Source organism: Oryx dammah, unplaced genomic scaffold, assembly GCF_014754425.2.
Source record: "Oryx dammah isolate SB20612 unplaced genomic scaffold, SCBI_Odam_1.1 HiC_scaffold_10, whole genome shotgun sequence".
Taxonomy (NCBI): Eukaryota; Metazoa; Chordata; class Mammalia; order Artiodactyla; family Bovidae; genus Oryx; species Oryx dammah.
Window position 1 is genome coordinate 59,160,510 of NW_024070194.1, and position 27,280 is coordinate 59,187,789.

The following is a 27,280-nucleotide window of genomic DNA, read 5'->3' on the forward strand; positions in this document are numbered from 1 at the left end:
TCCTGGACTGCAGCCTACCAGGCTCCTCCATCCATGGGATTTTCCAGGCAAGAGTACTGGAGTGGGTTGCCATTACCTTCTCCTGATGCATGCCATGAGGTGTGGCCAAAAAATTAAACAAACACACATTCTTTTTTGTTTTCACATGTATATGCTCATCCGCCAGTACTCCCATTGCAAAACTGGAAGATTCTACAGTGTCACTAGCATGCCTTTGATGTTGAAAACCAACAAGGGCAAGATTCTTGCCAAGAGAATCAATGTACATACTGAGCCTATTATGCTCTCCCAGACCTGAGACACACGAAGGAAAATGATCAGAAAAAGAAGAAAGCTGAAAACAAAGGCACCTGGTTCACCTGAGGCCCATGCTACTCTACCCAGGAAGCCCACTTCATGAGAACCAGTGGAAAAGAGGCTGAGCTGCTAGAACCCATTTCCTGAGAATTTAGGAGAAAAATGACCCCAGGTTAAGAAGTGAAGCCACAAAGCATAGCCATGAGAGTTTACAGGCTGGAAAATATTTAAATTAACAACCTTTGGCTTTAGAGAAATTTCTCAATGATGAGCCTCTAAAACATCAATTTTGAATCTGTGTAGCTTTCTGGCAAATTCCCCAGGACATATCAGCTGAAGAATGGATAACATCATCGAACAAAAATCCAATTAAAGTTCTGGAGACTATGCCAGAAAGGAGGATACACCACTAAGAAAAGTACTGGCAACTGAGAGTCTTACGTCTCCACTTCCACGAATAATGACTAAAATGCCTTCAGACGATTGTGCTTCTGCAGAAAACTATGAAACTGGACATCATACAAAGAGCAACTACCTGGAGGAACCAGAGAGTAAAAGGAAGCAAATTACCTCCAGTGAAGAATGCCAGCTTGCTTGAAGAAGGCACAATGGAACCACACCGGCAAGTCTCATCTGCCCAGATTTTAGCCCGAGGCTAAGAAAAGCCTGTGGTGCACCCTAGTGGGGGCAGGGAATGGTGGGTGTCCAAGAGGAGTCATGGGAATATTAGAAAATATGTTGATAGTATATCATATAAATATGATAATTAAAATATGCATATCAAAATTTGTGAGATGGCAAAAATAAGGTAAACAGGGAAATTTATTTTTTAATTTTTAAAATATTTATTTGACTGTGTTGGGTCTTAGTTGTGGCCCTTGGGCTCAGTAGTTGCAGTGAGTGGACTTAGTTGCTCTGCGGTACGTGGGATCTTGGACTTCCCAGGTAGCTCAGATGTAAAGAATCTGCCTGCCAGTGTAGGAGACACAGGTTCAATCCCTGGGTCAGGCAGATCCACTGGAGGAGGAAATGGCAACCCACTCCAGTATTCTTGCCTGGAAAATTCCATAGACAGAGGAGCCTGGTGGGCTACAGTCCATGGGGTTGCAAAGAGTCGGACATGACTGAGAATATACACACACGTGGGATCTTAGTTCCCCAATCAGGGATCGAACTGAGTCCCCTGCATTGCAAGGTGGACTCTTAACCACTGAACTGTAGGGAAAGTCCCACAGGGAAATTTGGAATTTTAAATACCTATGTGGGCAAAGAAAAGCCTAAAACTCAATGATGTAAGCTTCTACTTTAAGAAACTACAAAAAGAAGAATAAATTATACCCAAAGCAAAGTTGAAAGGCTTTGGAGACTAAAATTGTGAGCTGTTATCCATGGGCAATGAGTGGCTAGCAGCATACCAGCACCCCCATCCAGGACAAGAACAGCCAGGCAGAACAAGGACTTATTAATTTATAAATATGTATTAAATCTGTTAGACTATAAATTATTAATGATAAATTATCTCCATAGGCAGCAGAAAATTTCTGAGGTGACTAGAACTAAAGGGGATAAGATTCTTTTTTTTTTTTCACTGTGGCCAAATGGGATTTATTTTTGGAGTACACACATAGTTCAACATGCAAATATTAATCAACATAATACACCACATTAGCAAAATGAGGGAGAGTAGGGGATCTATAATCATTTCAATCAATGGAAAAAAAAGCATTTGACAAAATTCAACACTTTTTCATGATGTAAATACTCAACAACCAGGAATAGAAGGTAACTACCTCAACATAATAAATGACACACATGAAAAGGCCAGCACTAACATCATACTCAATGGTGAAAGACTGAAAGCTTTCTCTATAGGATCAGCAGCAAAACAAGAGTTACAACTTTCCTCATTTCCATTCAACATAATACTAAAAGTCCTAGCCCAAGCAATTAGACAAGAAAAAGAAACAAAAGGTGTTCAAATTAGAAAAGAAGTAAAATTATCTCTGGTTACAGATGACACGATCTTATACAGAGAAAACCCTGAAGACTCCACAAAGAAACTATTAAAACTAGTAGATGAATTCAGCGAAGTTACAACATTCAAAACGCACAAACAAAAATCAGTTGCCTGGCTATGCATCGTTCTTGCCTGGAGAATAGCAGGGACGGTGGAGCCCGGCGGGCCGCCATCCATGGGGTCGCACAGAGTCGGACACGACCGAAGTGACTTAGCAGCAGCAGCAGCAGCACTTAAGTCAGCATAGCGGGGGTGGCATCAGTCCGTATGCAGGACAGGGATCAATGGGTTGCAACTGAAGGACAGCTGAGGACAAGCAGAGGGCTGGGAGCCCAGGTAAAGCACTCCCGAAGACTCCGTAGGTATAGCTGATTTTGTGCACACTTCCAGCTCAGTGAACCATGCTCTGCAGTGAGACCAAGAAGGGCAACAGGAGTCTGGTTTTTCCTGACCTTGTAAGTGTCTCTCACTGTGGGTGAATCTGTGTCAGTCGTTCAGTTGTGCCTGACTCCTTGCAATCCCATGGACCGCCAGGCTCCTCCGTCCATGGAATTCTTCAAGCAAGAATACTGGAGTGGGTTTCCATTCCTTTCTCCAGGGGATCTTCCCAAGCCAGGTATCAAACCCGGGTCTCTTCATTGCAGGCAGATTCGAAATGAAGAAATGAAATGAAGTTATGTGCATCTGACTGCAGAGAATATGAATCTAGGGTTTAAAGATATGTATTTTTTAAAACAACATAGTTCTTATATTCAAGCCAACTACTTCACCAGATGCCCAATGCAATGGAGGTCAAGGACATGGAGGAAAAAGGGAAATCCTATTAGTGGATTGAATAAAAGATGTATGTTAGTCTCTGTATTGGATAGGATGCAGGCATATAAGCAGAACCACCATCTGTGAGACAGAATAAGGAACATAAGCATTAGACCTTATACAATTATGGAAGTTGGTAAAAGGTTTATGGAAAACTGTTGTCCAGGCCTCGGGAAACGGGCCTGAAGTTGCTGTAGGTCAGGAAGACTGGCAGTGAGAAGGAAAACTCGGAAAAGATTCTTGTATTAGTTTTCTGTTGCTGCTGTACCAACCCACCACAAGCTGGGTGGTTTAAGACAACACATTTATTATCTTGCAGTTACACAGAAGTCTGAAGAGCATCTCACTGGGTTATAAAATAGATAACCAGTAGGGCTGGTTATCAGTGGGGCTGCATTCCTTTTGGGATGCTCTAGGGGAGAAGCCGTTTTCTGGCCTTTTCCATCTCGAAGCTGTTCCCATTCTTGAGCTCATGGTTCTCTTCCTTCATCTTTCAAGCCAGCAAAGCAGCATCTCTCTGACCCATATTCCATCACCACCTCTCTCTCTGACCCCAGCCAGGAAAGGTTCTCTACTTCTAAGGACTCATGATTACAATGGACCTATCAGAGAATCCAGGATAATCTATTTCCCTACATCAAGGTCTTTAATTCATTCACACTGGCATAGTAATACAGAGAAAAATGGAACACTTAAGCTTCCTTTCTGTCCATAAAGTCTCAAAGAAAATAATGTAAACGTTTTCAGTAACAAATCATTAAAAACTCAGTTCATAAAAAACACTTGAGTTGCTATTACCATTGATGTAACCAATAGCTACTACCAGGTGATTTAATTATTTTTTGGCATTTGATTTAGTCACTTTTGTAAGAGAGAAAATTCACACATTTAGACAAAAAGCAAATGAATGTTAGTAAATATTTTATTTGGACATTTTAAAGTTTAACTTTGTAGCCACTTGTATTATCACTGAAATCTAGCAGATTCCCATTGAAATTTAGTTGCAAGTAGAGAGGCTGGAACTAGAATGTTCAAGACAGTTTATTAACATTTTGGAAAAAAAAAGTCATGCATCCCATGGATCTCCAGGCGTGCTCCCGAAACCCACCTTGTCCACAACCCTCCTCTTCCTTCTCCTCAATGCCTCCTTCCATGCTGGAACTGTGGAGTACTCTAATGCCATATTTTCCTTCCTCTTTTTCACTTGATCTCTCACCTGTATATGTCTGGGAAGAACTGTGATGGAAAGTTTAGGGTCGTTTTGTAGGAAATTTTTTTTTGGTTTATCCATCTGCCTCCAAGCGTCCCTAGAGAGTCATGTCCTCTGGTCCAGGCAAAGCCCACAGAAGTCGATTTAATGGAAATAGTTGTCCCTCTGTCAGTTTGTGAAATTCTAGTCAAAACCAGAGCCAGGGCTGAGTTGACCCCAGGTAGTAAATTAGAGAAGGTGTGGTTTGCATGGTGCCAGCAGCGAACTTAGCCTTGGTTTGGTAGTTAATAAAACTACCATTCACATCGGGTGGTCATTCACATTGGGCTTCCCTGGCGGCTCAGACAGCGAAGGATCTGCCTGCAATGCGGGAGACCTGGGTTTGATCCCTGGGTTGGGAAGAGCTGGAGAAGGGAATGGCTACCCACTCCAGTATTCTTGCCTGGAGAATTCCATGGACAAGGAGGCTGGCCGGCTACACCTCATGGGGTCACAAAGAGTCATTCATGTGAGTTCTGCAAATTGAATTTGGAAGTGAGGGAGTGGCGAGGGAGGGAAGGGAACTCGGAGGTGGTCAGTGTTTCTTTGGCTTGAACCTGAGCGCCACACTGTTGATGCAGAACCTCTGCCCAGCAGGCCCAGGTCCATCGGGGAACACATGGCCGAGGTGAGCTTCGCACTGCAAGGAGAGCAGCCTCTGTCATCTCTCACCAGGGACAAGGCTCTTTAAGTAAAACCCAGACAGATGAACCCCACATGGCAGGCCCACTCGAGTCTTTGACCTCGGTGTTGGGGGAAAGTCTATTGTGTCAGAATTTGATTCAGAAATAAAAGGATGTAGAGTATATGGGGTGGTAAATAGCTCTCTACTTGATCAGTGAGAATGTAAGCAAGTGATTTAACTTAGGCCTTGATTTACTCATCTATGAAATGGGGATGATAATTATACCTACGTAACAGAGCTGTTATTATGATTCACTGATACAATGCATTGGGACTTCCCTGATACCAATGCAGGGGGCCTGGATTCTATCCCTGGTCAGGGAACTAGATCCCACATGCCAAAACTAAGACCAGGGGCAGCCAAATAGATAAATATTAAAAAAAAAAAAAAAAGCAGTAGCACAGTTCCTGGGTGAGTGAATCTTGTAGCCAGTATATTATTATTGTTTTTTTCACTGAAGAAAAGACTAAGCTACATTTATCTGCTTACAAATCCAGAACATTTGAGCACCCAAAGATATCAAGTTGAATCTGCTGTCTGGATTTAAGCCACTTTCTCCTGCCAGGCTCCCAGGAGAAATAAGCCCTGACATCACCTTTAGTACTGCTCTGCTCTGCTTGTAGGCGACACGCTGCAGAGCGGGAAGGGGGCAGAGAGATGCCAGCCACCCTGGACCTTCCTGCCGCTCTCCCTGCACAACAAAATGTGAAGGGCCAGCTCTTTCTTTCAGACCCTCACTCACTCCCATCTCTGCAAGGCTAGAACCAGGCAAGGCTCCTTCTCTGGTCTGCAGTGCCAGGAGTGATGGGAGAGAGGAACTGGTAGCAGTTCAGGAGAAACCCAAAGTGCTTCCATGACAAAAGTGCTCCCGTCCATAACACCAGATGTGAAAGGACAAGTGAGCTCTCCACTGCAATCAGGAGGCACAGGGGAAAACAAAACACACCAAGCAAAGACACCCACCTGCTTACAGACGACTTCTGTGCGAGCTAGTCCCAACGAGGTGTCAGCACGTCTCAGGATCCCCGTGTTACTCTCATCAGAGCCAGACGTCCCGTGAGCCTCAGAGAACGAAGGCCATCCCGTGCCGGAGCAGAACTTCTTCTCAGAGCTGTGTTAGAAATCAGGACACCTACAGCTGTGAAAACTGCTATGAACAAACAAAGAGCACTGTGTGCCCCAACCCACGTCTCTACAGAGCACAAACTGATTCCCTTCTCTGCCAGATCTCAAGGCCAGTTCTCTGAACCACAGGGGTCTTCCCACTGCACCGCCACTATTCAAGATGCTGTCTCGTCACGTCAAAGATTTCTTATTCCTTTGATGTTGAAGGCATCCCTCTCAAGCTTCGACAAGGACCAAAAACACGAGGAGCTTTGTGAACTGCTCCATGTTAGGAAACAGATTAAATGCCCGTGTTTGAAATGTAAGGAAGGGGGAAATCGAAGTGAAACGAGTGGTCAAAGGGTTTAGCGTATCGTGGGTTCACCAAATCAGAGAAACGTGAGAACTGATCAAACGGCCATGTTCAGCCACAGGAACTGCTGGTTATCTGAACACGGAGCCTGACTGCCTTTGGGGATTCAAGAGTTCCTCCGCCACTTCTTAGCTGTGTGAAACTGGATGGGCTGCTTCCCTGTCCAAGTCACTTTTCTTACCTGTAACATGGGGACAGTAACATCTATGTTATAGAGATGCTCTGAGGGCTTAGGGAGCTATGCAGTGGAGCACGTAGTGACTAATAAGCCTGGGCACCCAGACTCATCACTGCAGTGCAGTGACCTTCCTGGGAAAGCCCCACAGGAATGAATGATGCTGGGGGTGGGGGGTGGGGAGAACAGAGGCGCCAACAAAAGGAGGAGGAGGGCAACAAGCAAATCTACTCATCAGAGACCCACTCTCTAAGTACTTTGTTAGGTGAACTCCTTTTCTTTCTTTTTAAAAAATTTTTGGCCACACTTTGCAGCATGTGGGATCCTAGTTTCCCTAACTAGGGATCGGACCTGTGTCCCCTGCATTGGAAGCACAGAGTCTCAACCACTGGACCACCAGGGACCTCCAAAGATGAAACCCTTTACATCATGCTAGAAAAACAAATTCCAGAAATTTAAATGGCAGGGAAATGGCTCTCTCCATCTGGGGGAGAGACAAGAAATGAATGGTAAATTCTGCAAAACAAAAACAAAAACTGAGTGAAAAGAGGGGCAAAGTGGCAAATAACCCCCTAGACTCTGAGCACAGAAGGAAGCTCGGTTTAGAGCACACACCCAGCAGAAAGAGTCTAGGGTAAGTCAGTGACTCAAACACTCCGGTCTTGGGATCCATCTGTTACTAAAAAATTATCGAGGATCTCTGAGAGCTTGGTTTACATGAGTTGTGCCTATTAGCACTTAACAAATTAGAAATTATGAGTGAGTTTTAGAGACATTTATGCATTGAATTATTTTAAAAAATATTAAATTCATTATAGGCTAATACAACCTATTGTTCAGTTCAGTTCACTTCAGTTCAGTCGCTCAGTCATGTCCGACTCTTTGCGATCCCATGAATCACAGCACGCCAGGCCTCCCTGTCCATCACCATCTCCCGGAGTTCACTCAGACTCATGTCCATTGAGTCCGTGATGCCATCCAGCCATCTCATCCTCTGTTGTCCCTTTCTCCTCCTGCCCCCAATCCCTCCCAGCATCAGAGTCTTTTCCAATGAGTCAACTCTTCACATGAGGTGGCCAAAGTACTGGAGTTTCAGCTTCAGCATCATTCCTTCCAAAGAAATCCCAGGGCTGATCTCCTTCAGAATGGACTGGTTGGATCTCCTTGCAGCCCAAGGGACTCTCAAGAGTCTTCTCCAACACCACTGTTCAAAAGCATCAATTCTTCGGCGCTCAGCCTTCTTCACAGTCCAACTCTCACATCCATACATGACCACAGGAAAAACCATAGCCTTGACTAGACAGACCTTAGCAAAGTAATGTCTCTGCTTTTACATATGCTATCTAGGTTGGTCATAACTTTTCTTCCAAGGAGTAAGCGTCTTTTAATTTCATGGCTGCAGTCACCATCTGCAGTGATTCTGGAGCCCCCAAAAATAAAGTCTGACACTGTTTCCACTGTTTCCCCATCTATTTCCCATGAAGTGATGGGACCGGATGCCATGATCTTCATTTTCTGAATGTTGAGCTTTAAGCCAACTTTTTCGCTCTCCTCTTTCACTTTCATCAAGACGCTTTTCAGTTCCTCTTCACTTTCTGCCATAAGGGTGGTGTCATCTGCATATCTGAGGTTATTGATATTTCTCCTGGAAATCTTCATTCCAGCTTGTGTTTCTTCCAGTCCAGTGTTTCTCATGATGTACTCTGCATAGAAGTTAAATAAGCAGGGTGACAATATACAGCCTTGACGTACTCCTTTTCATATTTGGAACCAGTCTGTTGTTCCAAGTCCAGTTCTAACTGTTGCTTCCTGACCTGCATACAGATTTCTCAAGAGGCAGGTTAGGTGGTCTGGTATTCCCATCTCTTTCAGAATTTTCCACAGTTTCTTGTGATCCACACAGTCAAAGGCTTTGGCATAGTCAATAAAGCAGAAATAGATGTTTTTATGGAACTCTCTTGCTTTTTCCATGATCCAACGGAGGTTGGCAATTTGATCTCTGGTTCCTCTGCCTTTTCTAAAACCAGCTTGAACATCAAGGAGTTCACGGTTCACGTATTGCTGAAGCCTGGCTTGGAGAATTTGTTTATATATTGTTACAATAGATAATTCTGTTTTCCAAACTGAAACAAACATTTAGTGGGATGAGTTGCACTGTTTCATAATTTTGCAAATCTCTTTTTAAAAAATTAATTTTATTGGCATGTAGTTGCCTTACAGTGTTGTGTTAGTTCCTACTGTACAGCAAAATGAATTGGCCACACATATACAAACGTTCTTTCTGTTTTTGGATTGCCTTCCCATTTAGGTCACCACAGAGCCCTGGATAAAGTTCCCTGTGCTACACAGTAGGTTCTCACTGGTTATCTGTTTTACACATAGTATCAATAGATTATCTATGTCAACCCCAATCTCCCAATTCGTCCCAATCTCCCTTCCCCCTTGGTATCCATATGTTTGATCTCTATGTCTGTCTCTATTTCTACTGTTTGCAAATCTCATTAAGGTCTAGCCTTAAAAAAATGGCAACTGTATCTCTAGATGTGCTCATGCATTCAATCTGCAGCATTGTTTTGACTGAAGTGTAGGAAGAGGATGTAGTCTCTGGGACGTGTGGGTGTGTGCTAAGTTGCTTCAGTCATGTCCGACTCTGTGTGACCCTGTGGACTATAGCCCGCCAGGTTCCTCTGTCCATGGGATTCTCCAGGCATGAGTACTAGAGTGGGTTGCCACGCCCTTCTCCAGGGGATGTTCCCGACACAGGGATCGAACCCAGGTCTCCTGCGTTGCCAGCAGATTCTTTACCATCTGAGCCACTAGGGAAGCCCCAGTCTCCTGGATACACAGTTAGAAAAGAAAGCGCCTTGAAGAGCCCTGGAAGGATCCCAGGAACTCAGGTACAGCTCTGAGGCTGACTTCTGAGAGCCTGGGGTGTGAATCCGGGCTCTGGCATGTCCGTACGACCTTGGCAAGTTATTTACCCTCATAAAGTCCCTGTCCCCTCGTCCACAGAATAGTGACAGCATTGTTACCTCACAGGGTTGGGGAGGACTGACTGAGACGCTTTCTTCATTTAGCATTTTTACCATCGTGTTGGACACATGGTACCTAAGTTAGTGGTTATGATTTTTAAAATATCATTATTGTTAGTAGTAACAGGTATCCATGAAATTTGGGCAGCTGTGGGTCCAATTAGAAGTGTCTGCACATGCAGACTGGGGCTTCCTAGGTGGCTTGGTGGTAAAGAATCTGCCTGCCAATGCAGGAGATGCGGGTTCAAGCCCTGGGTCAGAAAGACCCCCTGGAGAAGGAAACAGCAACCACTCCAGTATTCTTGCCTGGAGAATCCTGTGGACAGAGCAGCCTGGCGGGCTACAGTCCACAGGGCTGCAAAGAGTTGGATACAACTGAGCACGTGTGCACACACCTATTCAGACTGGGTTCTCTGCAACCCCTTTTCTTTTCCAGGGTTCAAAAATATTCATCTGAGCCACTTTGGTCCAGGGAAAAACATTTTAAATATCCTTTAATCATAGCTTTTCCATCCTCAACATTATATATAAACTAGTGATCATGAGAATTATGAATATAATAATTTTTTATATGAATGAATCTAAGACTAATAAAAAGTCATTTAAAACGTTTTATGGGAAACAATAAACTTTTATTGATGCAATTAACAGAATCTGGAGATTTTACCAGGTAATATGAGAGCACCATCATATATCATTTAAGAGGGAAAACTTAAATATTAAGGGCAATTAGAAATTGCAATATATATATTTAAATGATTAGCAGATTGTAAGGCCCACCCTTGAGAAACTAAAACCATTCTGGACCATCTTTATTCTTAAATGGAGTAAAGATGTATATCATGTATACTCTTTAAGGGATTCCTTTTATTTAGTTTTGTTATATGTTTATTTGCTGTTTTTGTCATTGTTTCTAGAAACTCCATGGCCCCCATACCAGCAGCAGAGGCACTTGGTGACAACTGACAATCCTCATGGTAGAAGAATTCCCATTCATTTCAAGGAACAGGAGCACAGAAAAGGTTAACAATATTACCTAGTTCCTACAACACGTGGGATGCCAGGATATTCTGTAAAAAGGGAACTAACATCAGGCTCTCAGTTTCCTTCTATTCTAAAAAGATTTATGACCATGAAACATGTGATCTCACAGTAGATTTTAATAAACACATCCATAATTGGAGAGGAGGAAGGAAGGGGAATAGAGGAGGGGTCGAAGTCACATAATTCCATGGTTAATGAAGTGACAGTCTGGAGTCCAGTGCTCTTGACCGAGAAACCCTGGATCAAATGACTCTGAGTTGGAGAGTCAGCAGCTCCCCTGAACCATACTGATTCAGCTCGAAGAGAAGTCTGCAGGCAGCAAGGAGCCCAGTGGCCAAGTGGCTGTGATCCCTCATCCACTTAGTTTCTTAACTGTTTAGGTTTGGTTGACTTTTCACCTCCTTTCGACTGTGTGCGAGTATTTGAAGGGATGTTCATTTCTTCTCTACCCCTGCTCTCTGTTACTGAGGATGGAGACTGGGGACAGGAAGATAGCAAAAACGAGAGGTCCAACAGGAATCCTGACAGTTATCTACCCTCTTGAATGGGAAGCACTTTCAGGAATATAGTCTTCATTTATAGATTCTCATTAATTAGAAGAGATTTCTTAGGAGTTCCTCATTATCAAAAACACTTTCATGCATAACGCCCTAAGAAGGCTCTGTCTGCAAGAATCTCATTGCTAATATGTATCTGGTGCTTGGCAGGGGTCAGGCATTGCTCTGGTGCTTTCATGTGTATTAACGCATAACTCAGTTACTCCTTCCAATAGCTTTATGAGTTCAGTACTACTAACATGCTCACTTTACCAGTGGGGAAATCAAGGCACAGAGGGGTCAAGAAACTTGCCCAAGGTCATACAGCAATTAAGCCAGGATGTATATCTACAGACTTCACCACTCTACTACATTGTCTCTCTTATAAACAAATGCATCTTTAATAACACAGAAGATTCTAGAACATAAAAGATTCTTATGAATATATTCTTATTTTTCTCAGACTAAGCCGCAGGAGGCAAAAAATAGAACAAACTCAAAAGTCCTTAAGAAATGAAAATGGGAACTGCAACTAAAACTAAATGATTAAAAAGAAACAAATAGGTTGGCAGATTGGCAGGTCAGTAAACTAGCCACTTGCTGAAAGGGCTTTTGGAAACCTGGCTGGTTTTATTGGTCTTGGCTGCCGTGGGTATGGTCACTCAACTTCCTGAATTTGGACTAGCAATGTGCTAATACAGTAGTTACTGCTCATGGTGGTCTTTCAAGTTTAAATTACCTTAAATGAAATAAGATAAAAAATTCAATTTTTTAGTCGCATCAGCCACATTTCAGGTGTTCAATAGCCACACGTGATTAGTGGCCACCAAAGTGTGTGGAGCAGATATAGAACATTTCCATCACTGCAGAGAGTTCTACTAGACAGAGCTTTTTGCTCTGGTCTCTCCAGTCCCTCCCTGCCCCAACACTCTGATTCCCCAACAGAGCCTGCGAGGTACCCATGCTGGGCACTGGGTAGGAAGAAAGTGTCATCTTTACAGGTGCAGAAACTGGAACACCAATGAAGTCAAAACAACAAAGACTAAAACGTAGGAACATGTTCTGGCAAGGATGACAGTCAAAAGCTAGAAACAGAACCTCTGGCGGCTTACTGCAGTCACAAAGCCATCTTTTCTATGTTTACTACACGGTTGTTTGGCTAAAAGCAGGTTGGCCATCTCAAGGTCCCACCTCTCCTCCTTTAAACAGAACCAAAGGTCAAACAGTAACTGCTGCTGCTGCTGCTAAGTCACTTCAGTCGACTCTGTGCAACCCCATAGACGGCAGCCCACCAGGCTCCCCCGTCCCTGGGATTCTCCAGGCAAGAACACTGGAATGGGTTGCCATTTCCTTCTCCAATGCATGAAAGTGAAAAGTAAAAGTGAAGTCACTCAGTTGTGTCCGACTCTTAGCGACCCCATGGACTGCAGACTACTATGCTCCTCCATCCATGAGATTTTCCAGGCAAGAGTACTGGAGTGGGGTGCCATTGCCTTCTCCGAAACAGTAACTAATGGTTCAGAAATCTGTGTGCATTTTACCATTCCCAGCTTCCCCCAGGCCATCTTCTCAGCCTGACTGCCATCTTTGCTGTCTTCACTCTGACAGAGTGAATGAATCCTGGCGAAGGCCTGCCCTTCTGTAAGCATGAAGGAAAATCAATCCTGATCATTGCTCATCTTTGCAGGCGGGGTTTGGCTTTCCAAATTCAGCCCCCATTAGCAGCCAGCAGCCCAGGAAAGCCCAGTCTGCTGAAAGCCCAGAGCACATAATGAAGCACTGCCTAATGGAAGATTCACAGAGCTGGCTTGATTTATATTTTATTCTAAACCAATTTAGGGTTGATGCAAAAGAAATAAAAAACATCTTTGAACTTCTGAAAAATGGGACTTCAAAGATGTTTTCCTTTCTTCTTCATCGAATCTACTTTTTTTAGACTGTTTCCTGCATGTCTAAACAAAAAAGCCTTTGTTGAGAGATTTCAGATCCTGATTGACTTAAAAGAGGCTTTGAAATCAAGGGACAATTAAATTTACTTTTAGCTACATAGAAAAGGCATGGTATTCACTACTGTCAAGCACTGTGGGGAATCTATCCTCATAAAATTCTACATTTCCTAAATTAAATTATAAACCCATTTTTTCCCTGGGAGAGATATAGTTTTAATCACATGGGTCAAGCAAATACCATTATGGTTTAGATGTCTTTAAATACGTTCCCAGGGAAAAAACTAATAGCTTTATCTTAAGGTGCCCACCAAGTGGTTTTTTTTTTAGTTTGCTTTTTGTTATTTCTTCCAGATACAAAAAGAAAGAATATAGTCTAAGATGTTAATGCTATAAATAATAATAAGACAGACAAGAATCTTAAATGAACAGCCCTCCTTACGGTAACCAAGTTAATCGGGAAGGGCAATGAAAACCATAGTATGTATTGGGTTGGTCAAAAAGTTTGTAAGATCCTATGGAAAAACCCAAGTGAATTTTCTAGCCGATCCCATATTTATCCAAGGCCCCAAAAGACAGAGCACTATGACTTTTGAGGCTCACTCTTCTTTGGTACCTCTTGGTCTTTATCTCACCTGAAGAGTGGGCTGTCACAACACACACAGTGATACATCCCTGGTTCCTTGTTATTCAGGTAGATCCCACTGAACGGCTGAAAGTAAATGAGATATATCACTGTTCAGGTTTCTCATAACACCAGCAGGACATGATACAGCAGATCTAAATCCAAGATTAAGTTCTCCAATAAAGGAATTTTTGTACTAATTTCACAAAGTACAAGTATCACTGGAAAGAAAATTACAACATGCCCAGTGAAGCAGTCTGCAGGCTTGTTTACGACTGGCCTTTATTGTGCCAAATATTCAAATTATGACATTAATAATGCTTTGTATTTATATAGCACCTTTCATCCAAGACATCAAAGCCCGTGAAAAAGCAAGAGAATGGGCCTCTGGATTGTGATAGATCTCGGCCTCCATTTCAAAAGTTAATACAACAGGAATCTAGTCCACTGACTAAAACACTCTGAAATCTCCGATTAAAGACAGGATATAGATACATTAAAAAGCAAAGCTCAGTGAGATTGGGGTTGTGCCTTTAATATGCTTCACGTGGTGTTTAGGATACTTCATATTGAATAAATGCTAAATAATGAGCGCGATTCTCCCAGTGCCTAAGTTAGTACTTAGATGAAATTACCACGTTAAATTGTGGCTTAAGGGGTTTGCAGGTTCCAAGAACAGGAGACTTGAATCAATGAGTGAGCCAAGACTATTATATATATTTTTAAACGTTATTTGGTAAACTGATCTCATTGTTTGGAACAACCAAAGACCATTTTTGCCCAATTCCATCTTCTCTATCAAAGAAATTTCAAGAAAGAGAAACTGCTGCATGAGCCTCCTGTGAAAATCCACAAGCAGTGGCTGATGGCAGGCACTGTCCTATTCTGGGAGAGAAGCTGAACACGGGATGGGTCACTGAGTCCCAGAGTTGTTTCAGGAAACAGGCGGCCCCTTCAGCCCTCTCTAGACAAATCCCCAGTCAAACGTTCACATTCCCTGTGGTACGAGTAACAGCACATTTTCAGGGAGCAGCGTAAGAGTCAACTGCAGATTAACCTACTGAGCCCACCATCCGGGCACATGTGGATGTTTTCCCTCTAAAATCCCTAAACTTGGCTGCAGGCATCAAACAGTGGTGAGCTGGTCTTTTTCTGGCCTGTCCCCTTGAAGGCTTGAACCTCACGCTGGCACAAAGGGGTATGGGGGTGAAAAGGAAGTTTCGCTTCCCTCCCACCTGGGCTGAAGAGACAAACACGCCAAAGGGCTACCCAGATGTGAAGCTGATCTAGAAATGCCTACTTATGGGATCTGGACAGCATCCTAATATTCACAATATAATGTTTGTTACTGCAGGGGCAGTTGGACAGAGGAAGTGACAGGGAACTGGTAACCACAATAAGTTAAAAAATCAGACATAAAAGAATCCTTCACTGACCTGTTTTATGAAATGACATCTCTCCTCTGCCTCCTTGCCTGATTTCCTCCTGTCTACCCTCTCACCCTTTCTCCTTAATTTTATACAAGTCCTGTCATATTATGTAGGGCCACACTCAGCTTCTATTTTACTCGCTCATTCCAGTATTACTTGAAAACCAAGTGTGTATCCAATGCTGCACTGGGTACTAAGCTTGCAGAGATGGAAAAACAAAACAGAATTAAACTAACCATGGTTCCTGCACTAGGAATTTGCCAGCAAGTCAGGAAGAGATGTGAGCTGGCAGTGGTCACACCATGCGACCACAGTTCTGATGGGGAAGTTAGCAGCGAGTTGGGGTACCACTAGTCCCTTTACTACTAGGGAAGTCTTCATGAAACCTTCTGGACCAGGTAATATATGAGATGTCTGAGATCAGGGTTTTCTTTTTCTTTAACCTTTTATCAACATTATTTTTCATTGCATGGCTGACTGGTGTTTATTACAGGAAAATGCCAAGACACTAAAGTGAGTTTTGAAGGATGAGAAGGAGTTAATCAGATAAAGGAGTTAATCAGATAAATTTCAGCCAGAGCAGCCTGGGCTGGGCGGCTCACGTCACAGAACAGAGCAATGTGGAGCAGGAAGATGAGGTTGCTGGAAAGGCAGGGAGCTGGAAAGGCAGGGAGGGCCAGATCATAGCAGCTTTCATCAGACCATGCTTGTTGTTGTTGTTCAGGCGCTCAGTCATGTCTGACTCTTTGCCACCCCATGGACTGCAGCACACCAGGCTGCTCTGTCCTTCACTATCTCCTGGAGTTTGCTCAGATTCATGTCCATTGAGTCGATGATGCCAAAGAGTTAAAGTGCCAGGTTACTGAAGATGGAAAGCCATTTGGAAACTTTTAAACTGGGTTGCACACACAATCAGAGCTGGTTTTTAGAAGGAGCACTCAAAGGACAGTCAAACGGCCACCAGTTCAGGCCTGGATTTAACTACGATGGGTTTAAGAATTGTTTTGAAGAGAGAACTGAAATGAGTGACTGTATAGGGAGGGGTTCAGAGACAGAGACAGAAAGATACCCCCATCCCTGGGTTTTCAAAATCTATCCTATGGACTAAATGTTCTGCACTTCCATGGACTGTAGCCTACCAGGCTCCTCTGTCCATGGAATTTTCCAGGCAAGATACTGGAGTGGGTTGCCATTTCCTTCTCCAGGGAATCTTCCTGACCCTGGGATTGAACCTGTGTTTCCTGCATTGCAGATGGATTCTTTTGCTTTACCACACAGAAGCACCTAAATGTTTGTGTATCCCCCTCCAAATTCATGTTTAAGCCCTAACTCCCAAGGTGATGATATTGGAGGTGGGGCCTTTGGGAGGTGGTTAGTTCATGAGGGTGGAGCCCTCAAGAATGGGATTAGTGCCCTGGGAAGAAGAGACATGGGAGGGATGACCTTTTTCTCCCCCACATCGGGACACGGCAAGAAGGTGACCATCTGCAAACCAAGAAGAGAGTTCTTATCAGAACCAAATTGTTTGGCACCTTGATCTCAGATTTCTCAGCCCCCAGAACTGTGAGCAACAAATGTTTGTTGTTTAAGCCTCCCCGTCTGCGACATCCTGCTAGAGAAGTCCAAACTAAGACTATGTGCACACCAGAGCGGCCTTTCCCTTCTTCAATCTTGTCAGTACTACACACCTGTTGGAAATGGATGATACACTTAAATGATTTGCAGGTTATTTCACAGAGAACTATTTACAAAGATGGGGACAGGGCCGATGGATACCAGCCAGGGAAGGTGAAGCATCCCTGGGCCGGTGACTGAAAACACACTGCCCTACTGGCCTGTGGGGCACAGAGTGGGCAGAACCCACGAGGCCGAAGCTGGAGGGACGAGCTGCCTGCAGGGGTGGGGGGCGGGGAGGCTGCAAGCTTCGTGGGAGGAATACAGCCCCAGGGGACCCTCAATGCCTGTTTTTCTACTGTGTCCTCTGATCTTGCTGGCCTCTCCCAGGGGCCTAACTCAATCAGGAGTCAAGAGGGCAAGGGAGCTGCTTAGCCTTCCCAGAGTTCAGAGCAGAGTGAAGCACGTGGATGGCAGATCTGGAAGGAAAACAGTAACCTGCACAAAACCTAGCTTCTACTGACATTTGACTTTTTAAAAAAATATTTATTTGACTGCACTGGATCCTAGTTGTGGCATGTGAGATCTTTAGCTGTGACATGTGAACTCAGTTGCAGCATATGGGATCTAGTTCCCTGACCAGGGATCGAACCTGGGCCCCCTACATTGGGTGTGCAGAGCCTTAGCCACTGGACCACTAGGGAAGTCCCTGATATTTGATTTTTAGTTACTGCTCAACTAGTCTGTGAACCCCTTCGTCGTACCTGGCAGAGGGCTAGCAGGTTAATGCTGCCCAACAAAAAGCACATGCAACTGAATTTTAATTGTGAGTCACCAAATAGAAGGCTGAGGTATTTCCCTTCTCTTTTCTTAGCCTCATGGAACTTATGGAGGCTTATTGTTCTGCAGCATTCTAAAAAGTTACATGTGGAAATGAATCAACTGAAAGGGATTTACAACATTACTTAAAATAATGGATGATGCTCATTTTGTAAAATGGCCAAATGCAGAGTATAATACACCATCTGTTTGAGAATCCCACGTATTTATTCTCCTAAACATCTGGCAGCTTATCTTCAGGCTGCCATTTCCAACTCCAAACCCTGTGTGGCTCTGTCCTTCAGAATAGGGATGACTTAACAATGCTCCGGGAAGACACACAACTGCTCGGGGAATCACGGGTAGCTCTCTTGTGCTATCTGCATAATGGCTAGTTTCCTGTGTCTTTCCTGGGCTTACCTGGTGGCTCAGTGGTTAAAGAATCCATCTGCCAATGCAGGAGATTCGGGTTCAAATCCTGGGTCAGGAAGATCCCATGAAGGAGGAAGTGGCAGCCTGCTCCAGTATTCTTGCCTGGAGAATCCCATGGGCAGAGGAGCCTGGTAGGCTACAGTCCATGGGGTTACAAAGAGTTGGACTCAACTGAGCACACACACACATAAGGAGTACTTGCTCTATGCTGGGCTCCTTTCCAGGCACTGGAGAGAGACCCAGCCGTCAACAACACAACTGACCAGCTAAACAACAACAACAGTCTCTTTCTGAGAAAGCCTTTATTTAAACCCCACCCACAGGAAGTTTTCAAAAATACCAGTATTTCACCAGAATCTATGGGATCTTCTGGTCTATCTAATGACTTTGGATTGGCAATGAAGTTGAAGGTGAGACCATGATTATATGGCTCCAGCACATGGATAGCTTACCTGAATTTTGCAGGGACCGCTAACTTCAAAGATATAAATATCCTACAACATTCAAAACTGCTGTGCTGGGGTCCACTCTAAGGGGTCTGATTCACAAATGAAAATATCTACTAACCTGGCCCAATAGCTATTTTCCAGTGGTCATGTTTGGGCCTAAGACAAATGACTTGCTGTGAAATGCAGCGTGGTAAAAATGGTACTATACTGAGTAACCACTGAGGGCTGCTTTCTCAGGAAAGGAAAGAAAGCCAGGGTTACTGAAGACAGTTTCCGTAATATGTCCCCCTCTCGGCCTGCAGTAGTTCAACAGTCCCAGCGCTTGATTTTTTGAGCACCCACTACCTGCATGTGCTAGGACGGCAGGTACTGAGCAGGGAAAACCCAGCTCGGGGCTGGGGAAAGGCTTCCCTTTGGGGGTGAGATTGGGGCCAAGAGCTGAAAGGTGGGTTTGAATGAGTTGGAGTTGGGGGAGGACAGAGGGTGAAAGGGCCTAAAGTGGGGAAAGCCCAGGGTCTTGGAGCTGAACGAGGAAAAGTGGCCAAATCTGAGGATGGAGGTGGGAGGTAGGGACCAGAGCTTTAGGGCCTTATTAGCCACTTTTAAACTTTTTTCTTTTACTTTGAAAACAAGAATTTAGAGTAGGGGGTGATGTGGTCAGATCTGTTTACAAAAGATCTATTTCGAGGCTGAGAGAATGGCGAGGTGAGGAGCAAGGACGGATGTGAGGAGCACAGCTGAGGCAGCTGCTTTTGAGCCAGGGATGGTGGGGCCTGGACCAGGGCAAGCGGCAGAGAGAAGCAGGGTGATGAGAAGGTCATTCAGGAGGCTGAGTGGGTGGACCGGCCGCCGGAGGGCAGTGTGTCCAGAGAGAGGTTTCTGGCTTGCATAACTGGATGGATATACGTGGCCAGAGGAGAACAGTGGAGGGTGCCAGATTAGTAGAGAAAATGATGAGTTGGGTTTTTTTTAATTATTATTTTAATTGGAGGGTAATTACCGTATAATATCGTGATGGCTTTTACCATACATCAACATGAATCGGCCATAGGCATACATGTGTTCCCTCTCGCCTGAGTTCCGCTTGCATTCCCCGCACCCCTCCAGGCTGTCCCAGAGCACTGGCTTTGGGTGCCCTGCTTCATACATCAAACTCCCACTGGCTGTCCATTTTACACATGGTAAGGAGAAGGTGGGATGAACTGAGAGAACAGCACCAAGTTAGGTTTTGTAGTGAGATCGATTCCAATTTGTCATGCACCACACCCAACACATGTACTCAGAAACCGTAAATGAGGGTAGCTTACCGGCTCCGTCCCTTTCTCTCTCGTGACATGGAACTGCTCTGGTGTCAGCTTCTTCTGCCACTCACTCTTGGAGAGAGTCCGCTGACGTTTTGTAAGAGACCCTGTATTGTTAAACAGGAATTTCAAAAAAATGAAAAAAAGCAAGGAACACTGAGATTGACTTCCTTGGATTTGTCTAAGAAAATTTAGTTATTTCCCCCAGAGAATTAGAGTCATGCCTTCACTACAGATATTTGTATTTTAATTGTTTCTTTGTATTTCATTGCATTGTTTAGACTCTCAAAATAACTACTCTATAAGAATGTATTTAGTAGCAGTGGTTGATATATTGCAAATTATTAGATGGGTGCTATTGGCTTCAAATGATGTCTTTGATCAAGTTACGGGTTTTTATATATTTCTATATTATTAAAATATATTTTGCTTCAAGAAAAGAGCCAGGAAGGCACAATGACCTTTTCTTGCTAAGCCTCTCTCCTGAAGTGCGCCAGTTGCCAACAGAACACACCATAATGTCCCCTCCACTCCCAACCTTTCCTTCTTCACAGAGACCAGAAAGTTCAGGTACAAAATGCTTTAATTGACTCATTAGTTTAGTAAGAGATGAGTAATAAGCAGAGAGCCAGTTTTCCAGTTGTACTGGGCACAGAAATTAAAGAGGTGGCTGAAATACGAAATAAAGCAGAATAAATTCTCCTTGGTTTGCTAAGGGTAGAAATCAATCCTTCTTCCATAACTACATTCAAAGGAGTATTTCCTGTCAGGATACAGCTGGGAGTAGCTGTGAGACTGGAGAGAAAAGATTGTTGAGCCAGTGGGTTATTAAAACCCTCTTCCTTGTTGGTTTATAAAGATATCTCTGGTTTTGTTCATCAAAGGAGGTCTCTATTGAAAATTCTTCTTGTGTGAAAAATAGAAGACTCCTACAGCACACATTCCTGAAAGGGAAACTGAGACCTACCATACTCTTATGATTGGGCTTCATGGTTTTTATCCACTTGTGTCTTCCTTTCTTCTGCTTCCTACAGCTTCTGTGTTACTTTTATTCCAGTGAGTATAAACAAAGTAACTAGCATAATACTCTCTTTGGCCAAAGGGTTGGGGGCAGGGGTGGGAAGTCTAATGTCTATTATAATGTTCTAATCATCCAATGTTAAGAATATGAAAGGATCGTATCATCTGCACACCTCAGCTTACTCAGGAGAAAACAGAGTAGTGATCGAAGGCTTTATTAGGAAGGTGGCCTTTCGGCACAGAGTTGAAGGAAATGTAAACAGACACATCAGATGAATACCTGGAAGACCACTGCAGGCAAGAGAAGCAACAGGCTGGGTGTGCCTGGCATGTCCTATGAACAACAAAGAGGCCCGAGCGACTAGGGCAGAAACAGCAGGGAAGGTTAACAGAAATAAGAACAGACAAGCAATGGGGGCCAGACCACTTAGAGCCTTGAAGATTATTATTTCAATCAGTTGGTTAAGGCTGAGCTGGGTCTTCTCTAATTGCGGAGTGGAGGCTGTTTCATTATTGTGAGTGGGATTCTCATGGCAGCTGCAGAGCACGGGCTCTAGATGAGTGGGCTTCAGGAGTTGTAGCGCGTGGGCTCAGCAGTTGTGGTGCATGGGCTTAGCTGCTCCAAGGCACGTGGGATCTTCCCAGACCAGGGATCAAACCCATGTCCCCTGCACTGGCAGGTGGATTCTTAATCACTGGCCCACCAGGGATGCTCAGGCCTTGAAGGCTTTTGTAAGAACACTGGCTTTTGTTCTCAATGAGTTTGGAAGGCAGTGGAAGGTTAGCAGAGGCATGGAATGATCTAACGTATTTTAAAAGAATTAGTGGCAGACGTTCCAAAAAAACGAAGCAGGGTGAAGGCTGAAGCAGGAGAACCATTACAGAGGCAGGCCAGCTCTGGGAACTATGGCAGCGTATGTCATGGCTGCAGTCTAATCATCCTGTTTACTTCTTCCACCTGGTGGGGGTTTCAGTATCTATAAGACAGCTCGCAGGCTATGGCTCAGAATATTATCTGTATCCCCTGCTGAAAGGCAGAGGCCTGGATTGGGGTTGCAGCAGGACAGTGGCTTAGAAGTGGTCAGTCGGTGGACACAGTCTGATGGTGGAGGCGGGGGGGTCTGCCGATGGGCCAGTTGTGGAGGTGAGAGAAAGCAAAGGTCAAGAGTCATAAGCCACAGCTTCTGGGCTCTGGAAGATGGGGAAGACTTCAGGAGGAGTAGGCTTGGAAACATGGTTTTGAATTTGTTAACTTTTAAAATGCCAATCAGGTATTCAGGTGCAGGTGTCAAGGAGGCAGTTGGCTATATGGATACAGAGAGGGAGAGGCCTAAGGGGGAAATGTGAACTTTAGGATTCCTCAGCCTGAAGCTGTCTTTTATCTTGGAGGCTGAAAGATCCTCAAGTCAGTGAGTGTAGACAAAAGAGAAAGGCCTGAGGATTGTACTCTGAGGCTCTCCTCGATATACAGGTTGAAGATACATGGAGGCAAGCAGGCAGGTGGGAAGGAAACCGAGATGCAGTGTCCTAGTGAAATGGAGCAGGACCCTATGGTCCTTCCCCAACATGTCCTCAGTCTGCCTTTTGCCTGTAAAATAACTTTAGTCAAAGACTAAGTTTAATCAGGAACTTCCCTGGTGGTCCAGTGGCTAAGACTCTGAGCTCCCAGTGCAGGGAGCCTGGGTTCAATCCCTGATTAGGGAACTAGATCCTACCTGTGACAACTAAGATCCCAGAATAGCCAAATAAAAAGTGTATTAAAAAAAAAAAACACCAACATTTAATCAGAGAAGTGAGAAAATACGGAAACAAAAGAAAACAGTCAAATGAGACAAAATAATAATAATTTAGTCATTAAGCAAAGTCAACGACTTTTAGTTCCTTCTCAAGGGATGCAGATAATATTCTGAGCCATATAGCCTGTGAGCTGTCTTATACTGAAACCCGCACCAGGTGGAAGAAATAAGCATGATGATCAGACTGCAGCCATGACATAAACTACCACAGTTCTCAGAGCTGGCCTGGAAATAGGAACAGACCTACCCTGGAACTGAAGATGAACTGTACTCGAAACAATCAGTGACACTGATTAGATCACTGCATAAGCAATTTCAAGATGACTGTCAGAGCTGACTGTGCTGTTTCTGCATGTAGCCCCCTCCCATCACCTACTAAAGCTCTTGCGCACTGAAGGGGGCGGGGGAGCCAGCCTTTGGACAGGAGTCCTCCTCGCCCCTGCCCCGCCAAGCCCAGGTTGCGGGCCTCTGAAATTCAGCAAACTTTCCGCCATTCTCGCCTCTTTATTGGCTTTTGAGCAGCGAGCAGTGGGACCCTACTTTCAGTTAGGCTTTTCGGCTCTCACCATGGGACCGCTGCGCTCTCGCAGCACCTGGCTCGCGGGATTTTCCTGAGCAGGGCTGCGGCCATGACGACGCGCCAGGGTGGCTGTGAGGAACTGCTGCTCCTGGCTTGCTGGCCCCAAGAGGCGGGTATGAGGGACATTCCTAGCAGCTGCCGAATCTGTTGTTTCAGGGATCCTCCCTGTTTCTCCGCTGCTCGGCACTGGCTGTCAACGTACACTTTTCCCTGGTGGAATGGAAACGTGTCTGGATGAGCAGATGAGCTCCAAGACCCAGTAAGTCAGTCCACCAGTGTGCAGCCGGGCTAACTTCTCTTTGAGCACAAAATACTATTTGGGCATTTCGCCAGTTGGTTCTGACATGGGTATGATGTCAAGGAGTGTTTGTGCTGGGGACTCTGTATTGGTTATTGTCTTGAAGAATTTGTGACAGTTCTGTCTTCTGGTGTGTGAGTGTATATTCCATTTGTGTGAATGGTATTTTTCTTGTCTTTTATAAAAAATGGGAGATTTGGTTCAATTTATTTGAAAATTTTTAGCTATGAGATTATGATTAAAGAAAAAGAATTTTTTTTAACAACATATGGCAACAGTATTCTTTAGACTCCAAGAAAAAAAAAGGGTTAAGATGAAACTCTTCTGAAATTCCCAAACTGGTTCTTTTTGCATATGCAGTTATGAAATATGTACATAAGTCTGCCTTACATAAGTATTGGTATAACAGCTCAGTTACTTTTGGGGGGGTTTAAGGCTTTAAAGGGTTAAAAATTATAATATGTAATTAAAGTTACTAAAAATGATGAGGGAGCACTTCAGTGTGTAAAGCAAGTGGGATACATGTTGTTGGTGAGAGGAGGTATAAAGAATGGAGGTATTTTTTGTTGAGGAAAAATGATAATTTTGTCCTGGAGCTGGTTGTGATCTCGGAGGGGAGAGCAGTGAGTGGTTCTGAAGAGAAAGCTTAGTTTCCTGCCTAGGAATTGAACCTGGGTAACCTGGATGAAAGCCAGGAATCCTAGCCAGCAGACCACCAGGGGCAAGAGGTTAGAAATGGCTCTTTCCCTCATTTGAAAGCAAGAATGTTTCAAGGAGGCAGAAACTGTAAAAACAGGTACCAAGTTTATCATTAGAGTATACAGCACAATAAGTGGGAGGGCATACAGATAAGTCATTTGTTATTTAAGACAGAAAAAGACACAGCTGAGAGAAGGGGCAGGGGCACCCTCTAAGGAGGAGGAGGGCGTAAGAAGTAAGGCAGAAATACACACCCAGAGAGGAGTGTGGGCGTCCTAAATGAGAAGCCAGTAAAAAGGTGATTTAAATCCCTTAATTGGACAGTCCTTCCCATCTTTGTTTACATTTGGCCAATTATTTTTTTTCCACAACTGACTGGTCCTTGGACCCTCCCCATGATGCGCAACTTTTTGTTAAGATGGATCCCATCACAGAGGCCTGGGGGTGACTGTCCATGCTTATTATAGGGTGGGGCCCCTCCCTTTTCGACCCCCAAGAAGGCTTCCTGTGCATGTGTAGACAGGGAAGTTTTCTTTGACCTCAGGAGTTGACACCTTATCTCTTTAGCCAAGCTCAGTTTTTGCCACTAGCTTTGTCACTGGAGGGTTTGGGTGAGAAAAAGAGCTTGAATTTTATTCCACTTGACAAACACCAGCTGTCCAACCCAGGGGCCTATGTATCTCCTACCTCAGTTGTTTCTGGATGGGGACAACTCATAGGGATACAAAAAGTGACAAAAGGTTTGTGAAAAAAGGGAACTTTGAGAAGAGTTTTATATGTTGTCAGGAGTGATTAAGATTAGACTGGATTTAATTAGGTAAATATACTTTGTTATTAATAGTAAGCTGGTATAAAAGTAGAATTTGGTTTTCTTTTTCCTTGTTAAGAGATAAAAACTTTCCTGGAATATTGAGGTGCTTTTGACAACAGATGCTTGAGTGACAACTGTATATAAGTGATAAAATGTATAGACTATAAAATGTCTCCCTGTCAGCATCTCTCTGTACTTGTTATGTCTGATTAGTTTTCCCTCAACGTGGATAATTAAGTACACAGCATAGGGTTAAATATAGCTACACTTTTATCCTTTCCATTCATTTATGTAATTATAACTAATGCTTATTGTATAGCTACTAAGCACCAATACTGTAATAAAACGTTTAGTTTTTTTCATTTATTCTGTATAATAACCCTATTATTATCATTATCCTTATTTTACAAAGAAAAAAAAAAAAACAGGCTTATGCTTACCAAGTTCAAGACATGCTCAAAGACACACAGCCAGTGGGTATGGCACCGTCAACACTGAAACCCCTTAACCACAAAAGTATTAGCTGCCTATCATTCTCAATGGTTGCCTACTAGTTTGTTGAATTGAACTTTCATGGTTTACTTAAGCATTCCTTAACTGATGGACATTTGGGTTATAGCCAGTTTCTCCTTCTTAAGAGTAGTACTGTTAAAAGCATCTCTGCACATATAACTTTGTTCTTCTTTTGAATTATTTCCTTAGAATAAATTCCCAAGGGTGGGTGTCTGATAAGTGAGCAGTTCCTGTTAAGTATTGGTGTCTGGCCAAATTTTAATGTTGCTGAAGAACCTCAGATTCCAGGGCAATTTATTAGGCTGTTTCCGACAGCACTAAGTACAAACATAAAGGGTGAATTTCCGCTGAAACCACCACCCTCTAAAGGGGAACGAGGAGGGCTCCAGCCCAGAACTGTGATGCCTGAAGCACCACCTGTGGTTCTCAGGAAATCAACACTTAGTACTGAGTGGGCAAAGAACAAATAGGAGATTGGCTGACTAGAGACACCAGGAGGGGTCTGAAGTCTGTGACCCCAAGTCATATTTGATCAGCTCCCATTGCACCCTGCCAGGGCTTTTATTTATTTAACACTACATTTTGAAGTTTTCAGGGGATAAAAAGAATTCCGAGTGACTGGGGACATTTATAGCACAGATATTTATCTTTAAATATCTTCAATGGACACATAACAAATGGATTTCAAGATGGGCTAGCTGGGGCAGTTGCCCAGAAAGGCAATCAACACATGGCACTGTGTCCCCCAAACTGGACGTGAAATACAGTGCCAGCTGACCCAAGATCCCACTAGAATCCCCTTTAGTGACTGTACTAAAGGATGAGGTGTCAGCGTGCCCCAACCCACAGAGCAGCCAAAGCTATGTCGTATTAGAAACGCACACTTTCCCCCGTCTGTGTCACAGTCACTGACTAACGATGGTTATCAGGTTAGAGGGGGGAAGGGATTACGAGTCCCCACATTCCCCCTGGGTCCTGGAAACACAGATATAGAGGTCAGGGAGCAGATCCACAGGCATGCAAAGTTAGAACTGCCTGCTTCTGAGACGCGGAAAGCAGCAGGCATAACTGGACGAGGGGGACAGTGTAATTAACAGCGCAGGGGGTGGCTGCAGCAGAGAGCGCTCTGGGCGGGCTGCTGACCCAACACCGCCGTCCTTCACCTGGAAGCCCGGCTCCAGAGTACATTTTATACAAAACAAACAAACAAAAAAAAACAAGTATGTGTGCACGTGGGGGGAGAGGACCTGTACTTTTCCACAAACCCTCATACGGGTTAGGGACTCCCCCGCCCACGCCCCTGCAAGTTTACAGCCTGCAGTCCTTAGATGGCAGGGAGTGGGCGGGCAGGAGCGCCCCGACGGAGCTTCCGGAGAATGGACGAGTCAGGTCCAGGACCAGCCGGCTGGGGCCCCCGAAACAAGGCAAGCGAACAAAAATCGAAAGCCGGGAGGTGAGGGCGGGGCCTGCGAGGCCTACCTGCTTGCGGGGATCCAGCACCTGCGCGGAGGCCGCCGCAGTCCGCTCGGCCCCGCGCAGTCCACCCGGGCGCCTCGCGGAGGGGCAGGCCCCGCAGAGCCCGCAGGAGGCGCGCCATGACGTTTAGCGCGGCCGGGCGG

General features: G+C 44.4%; 1 protein-coding gene across 1 annotated transcript; it reads right to left on the minus strand.

The window, feature by feature from the left end:
- Nucleotides 1-4,036: 4,036 nt before the first annotated feature.
- MSRB2 (methionine sulfoxide reductase B2) lies at nt 4,037-27,280 on the minus strand. Its single transcript, XM_040248575.1, has 5 exons — nt 27,141-27,280; nt 19,951-20,051; nt 13,910-13,986; nt 6,028-6,175; nt 4,037-5,019 (listed from the first exon to the last, which is right to left on the minus strand). Exons 1-5 carry the CDS (start codon nt 27,256-27,258, stop codon nt 4,915-4,917), a joined length of 549 nt encoding a protein of 182 aa, XP_040104509.1. The 5' UTR covers nt 27,259-27,280; the 3' UTR covers nt 4,037-4,914.

Excerpts from the sequence above, each read along its gene's own strand:
- MSRB2 (XM_040248575.1), bottom strand. The coding sequence starts at position 27,258 with ATGGCGCGCCTCCTGCGGGCTCTGCGGGGCCTGCCCCTCCGCGAGGCG. Across the intron at positions 13,987-19,950 it reads GAGAGAAAGGGACGGAGCCG|CCGTTCAGTGGGATCTACCT; the intron begins GTAAGCTACCCT and ends ATTTACTTTCAG. Across the intron at positions 6,176-13,909 it reads TGTGACAGCCCACTCTTCAG|CTCTGAGAAGAAGTTCTGCT; the intron begins GTGAGATAAAGA and ends TTTCTAACACAG.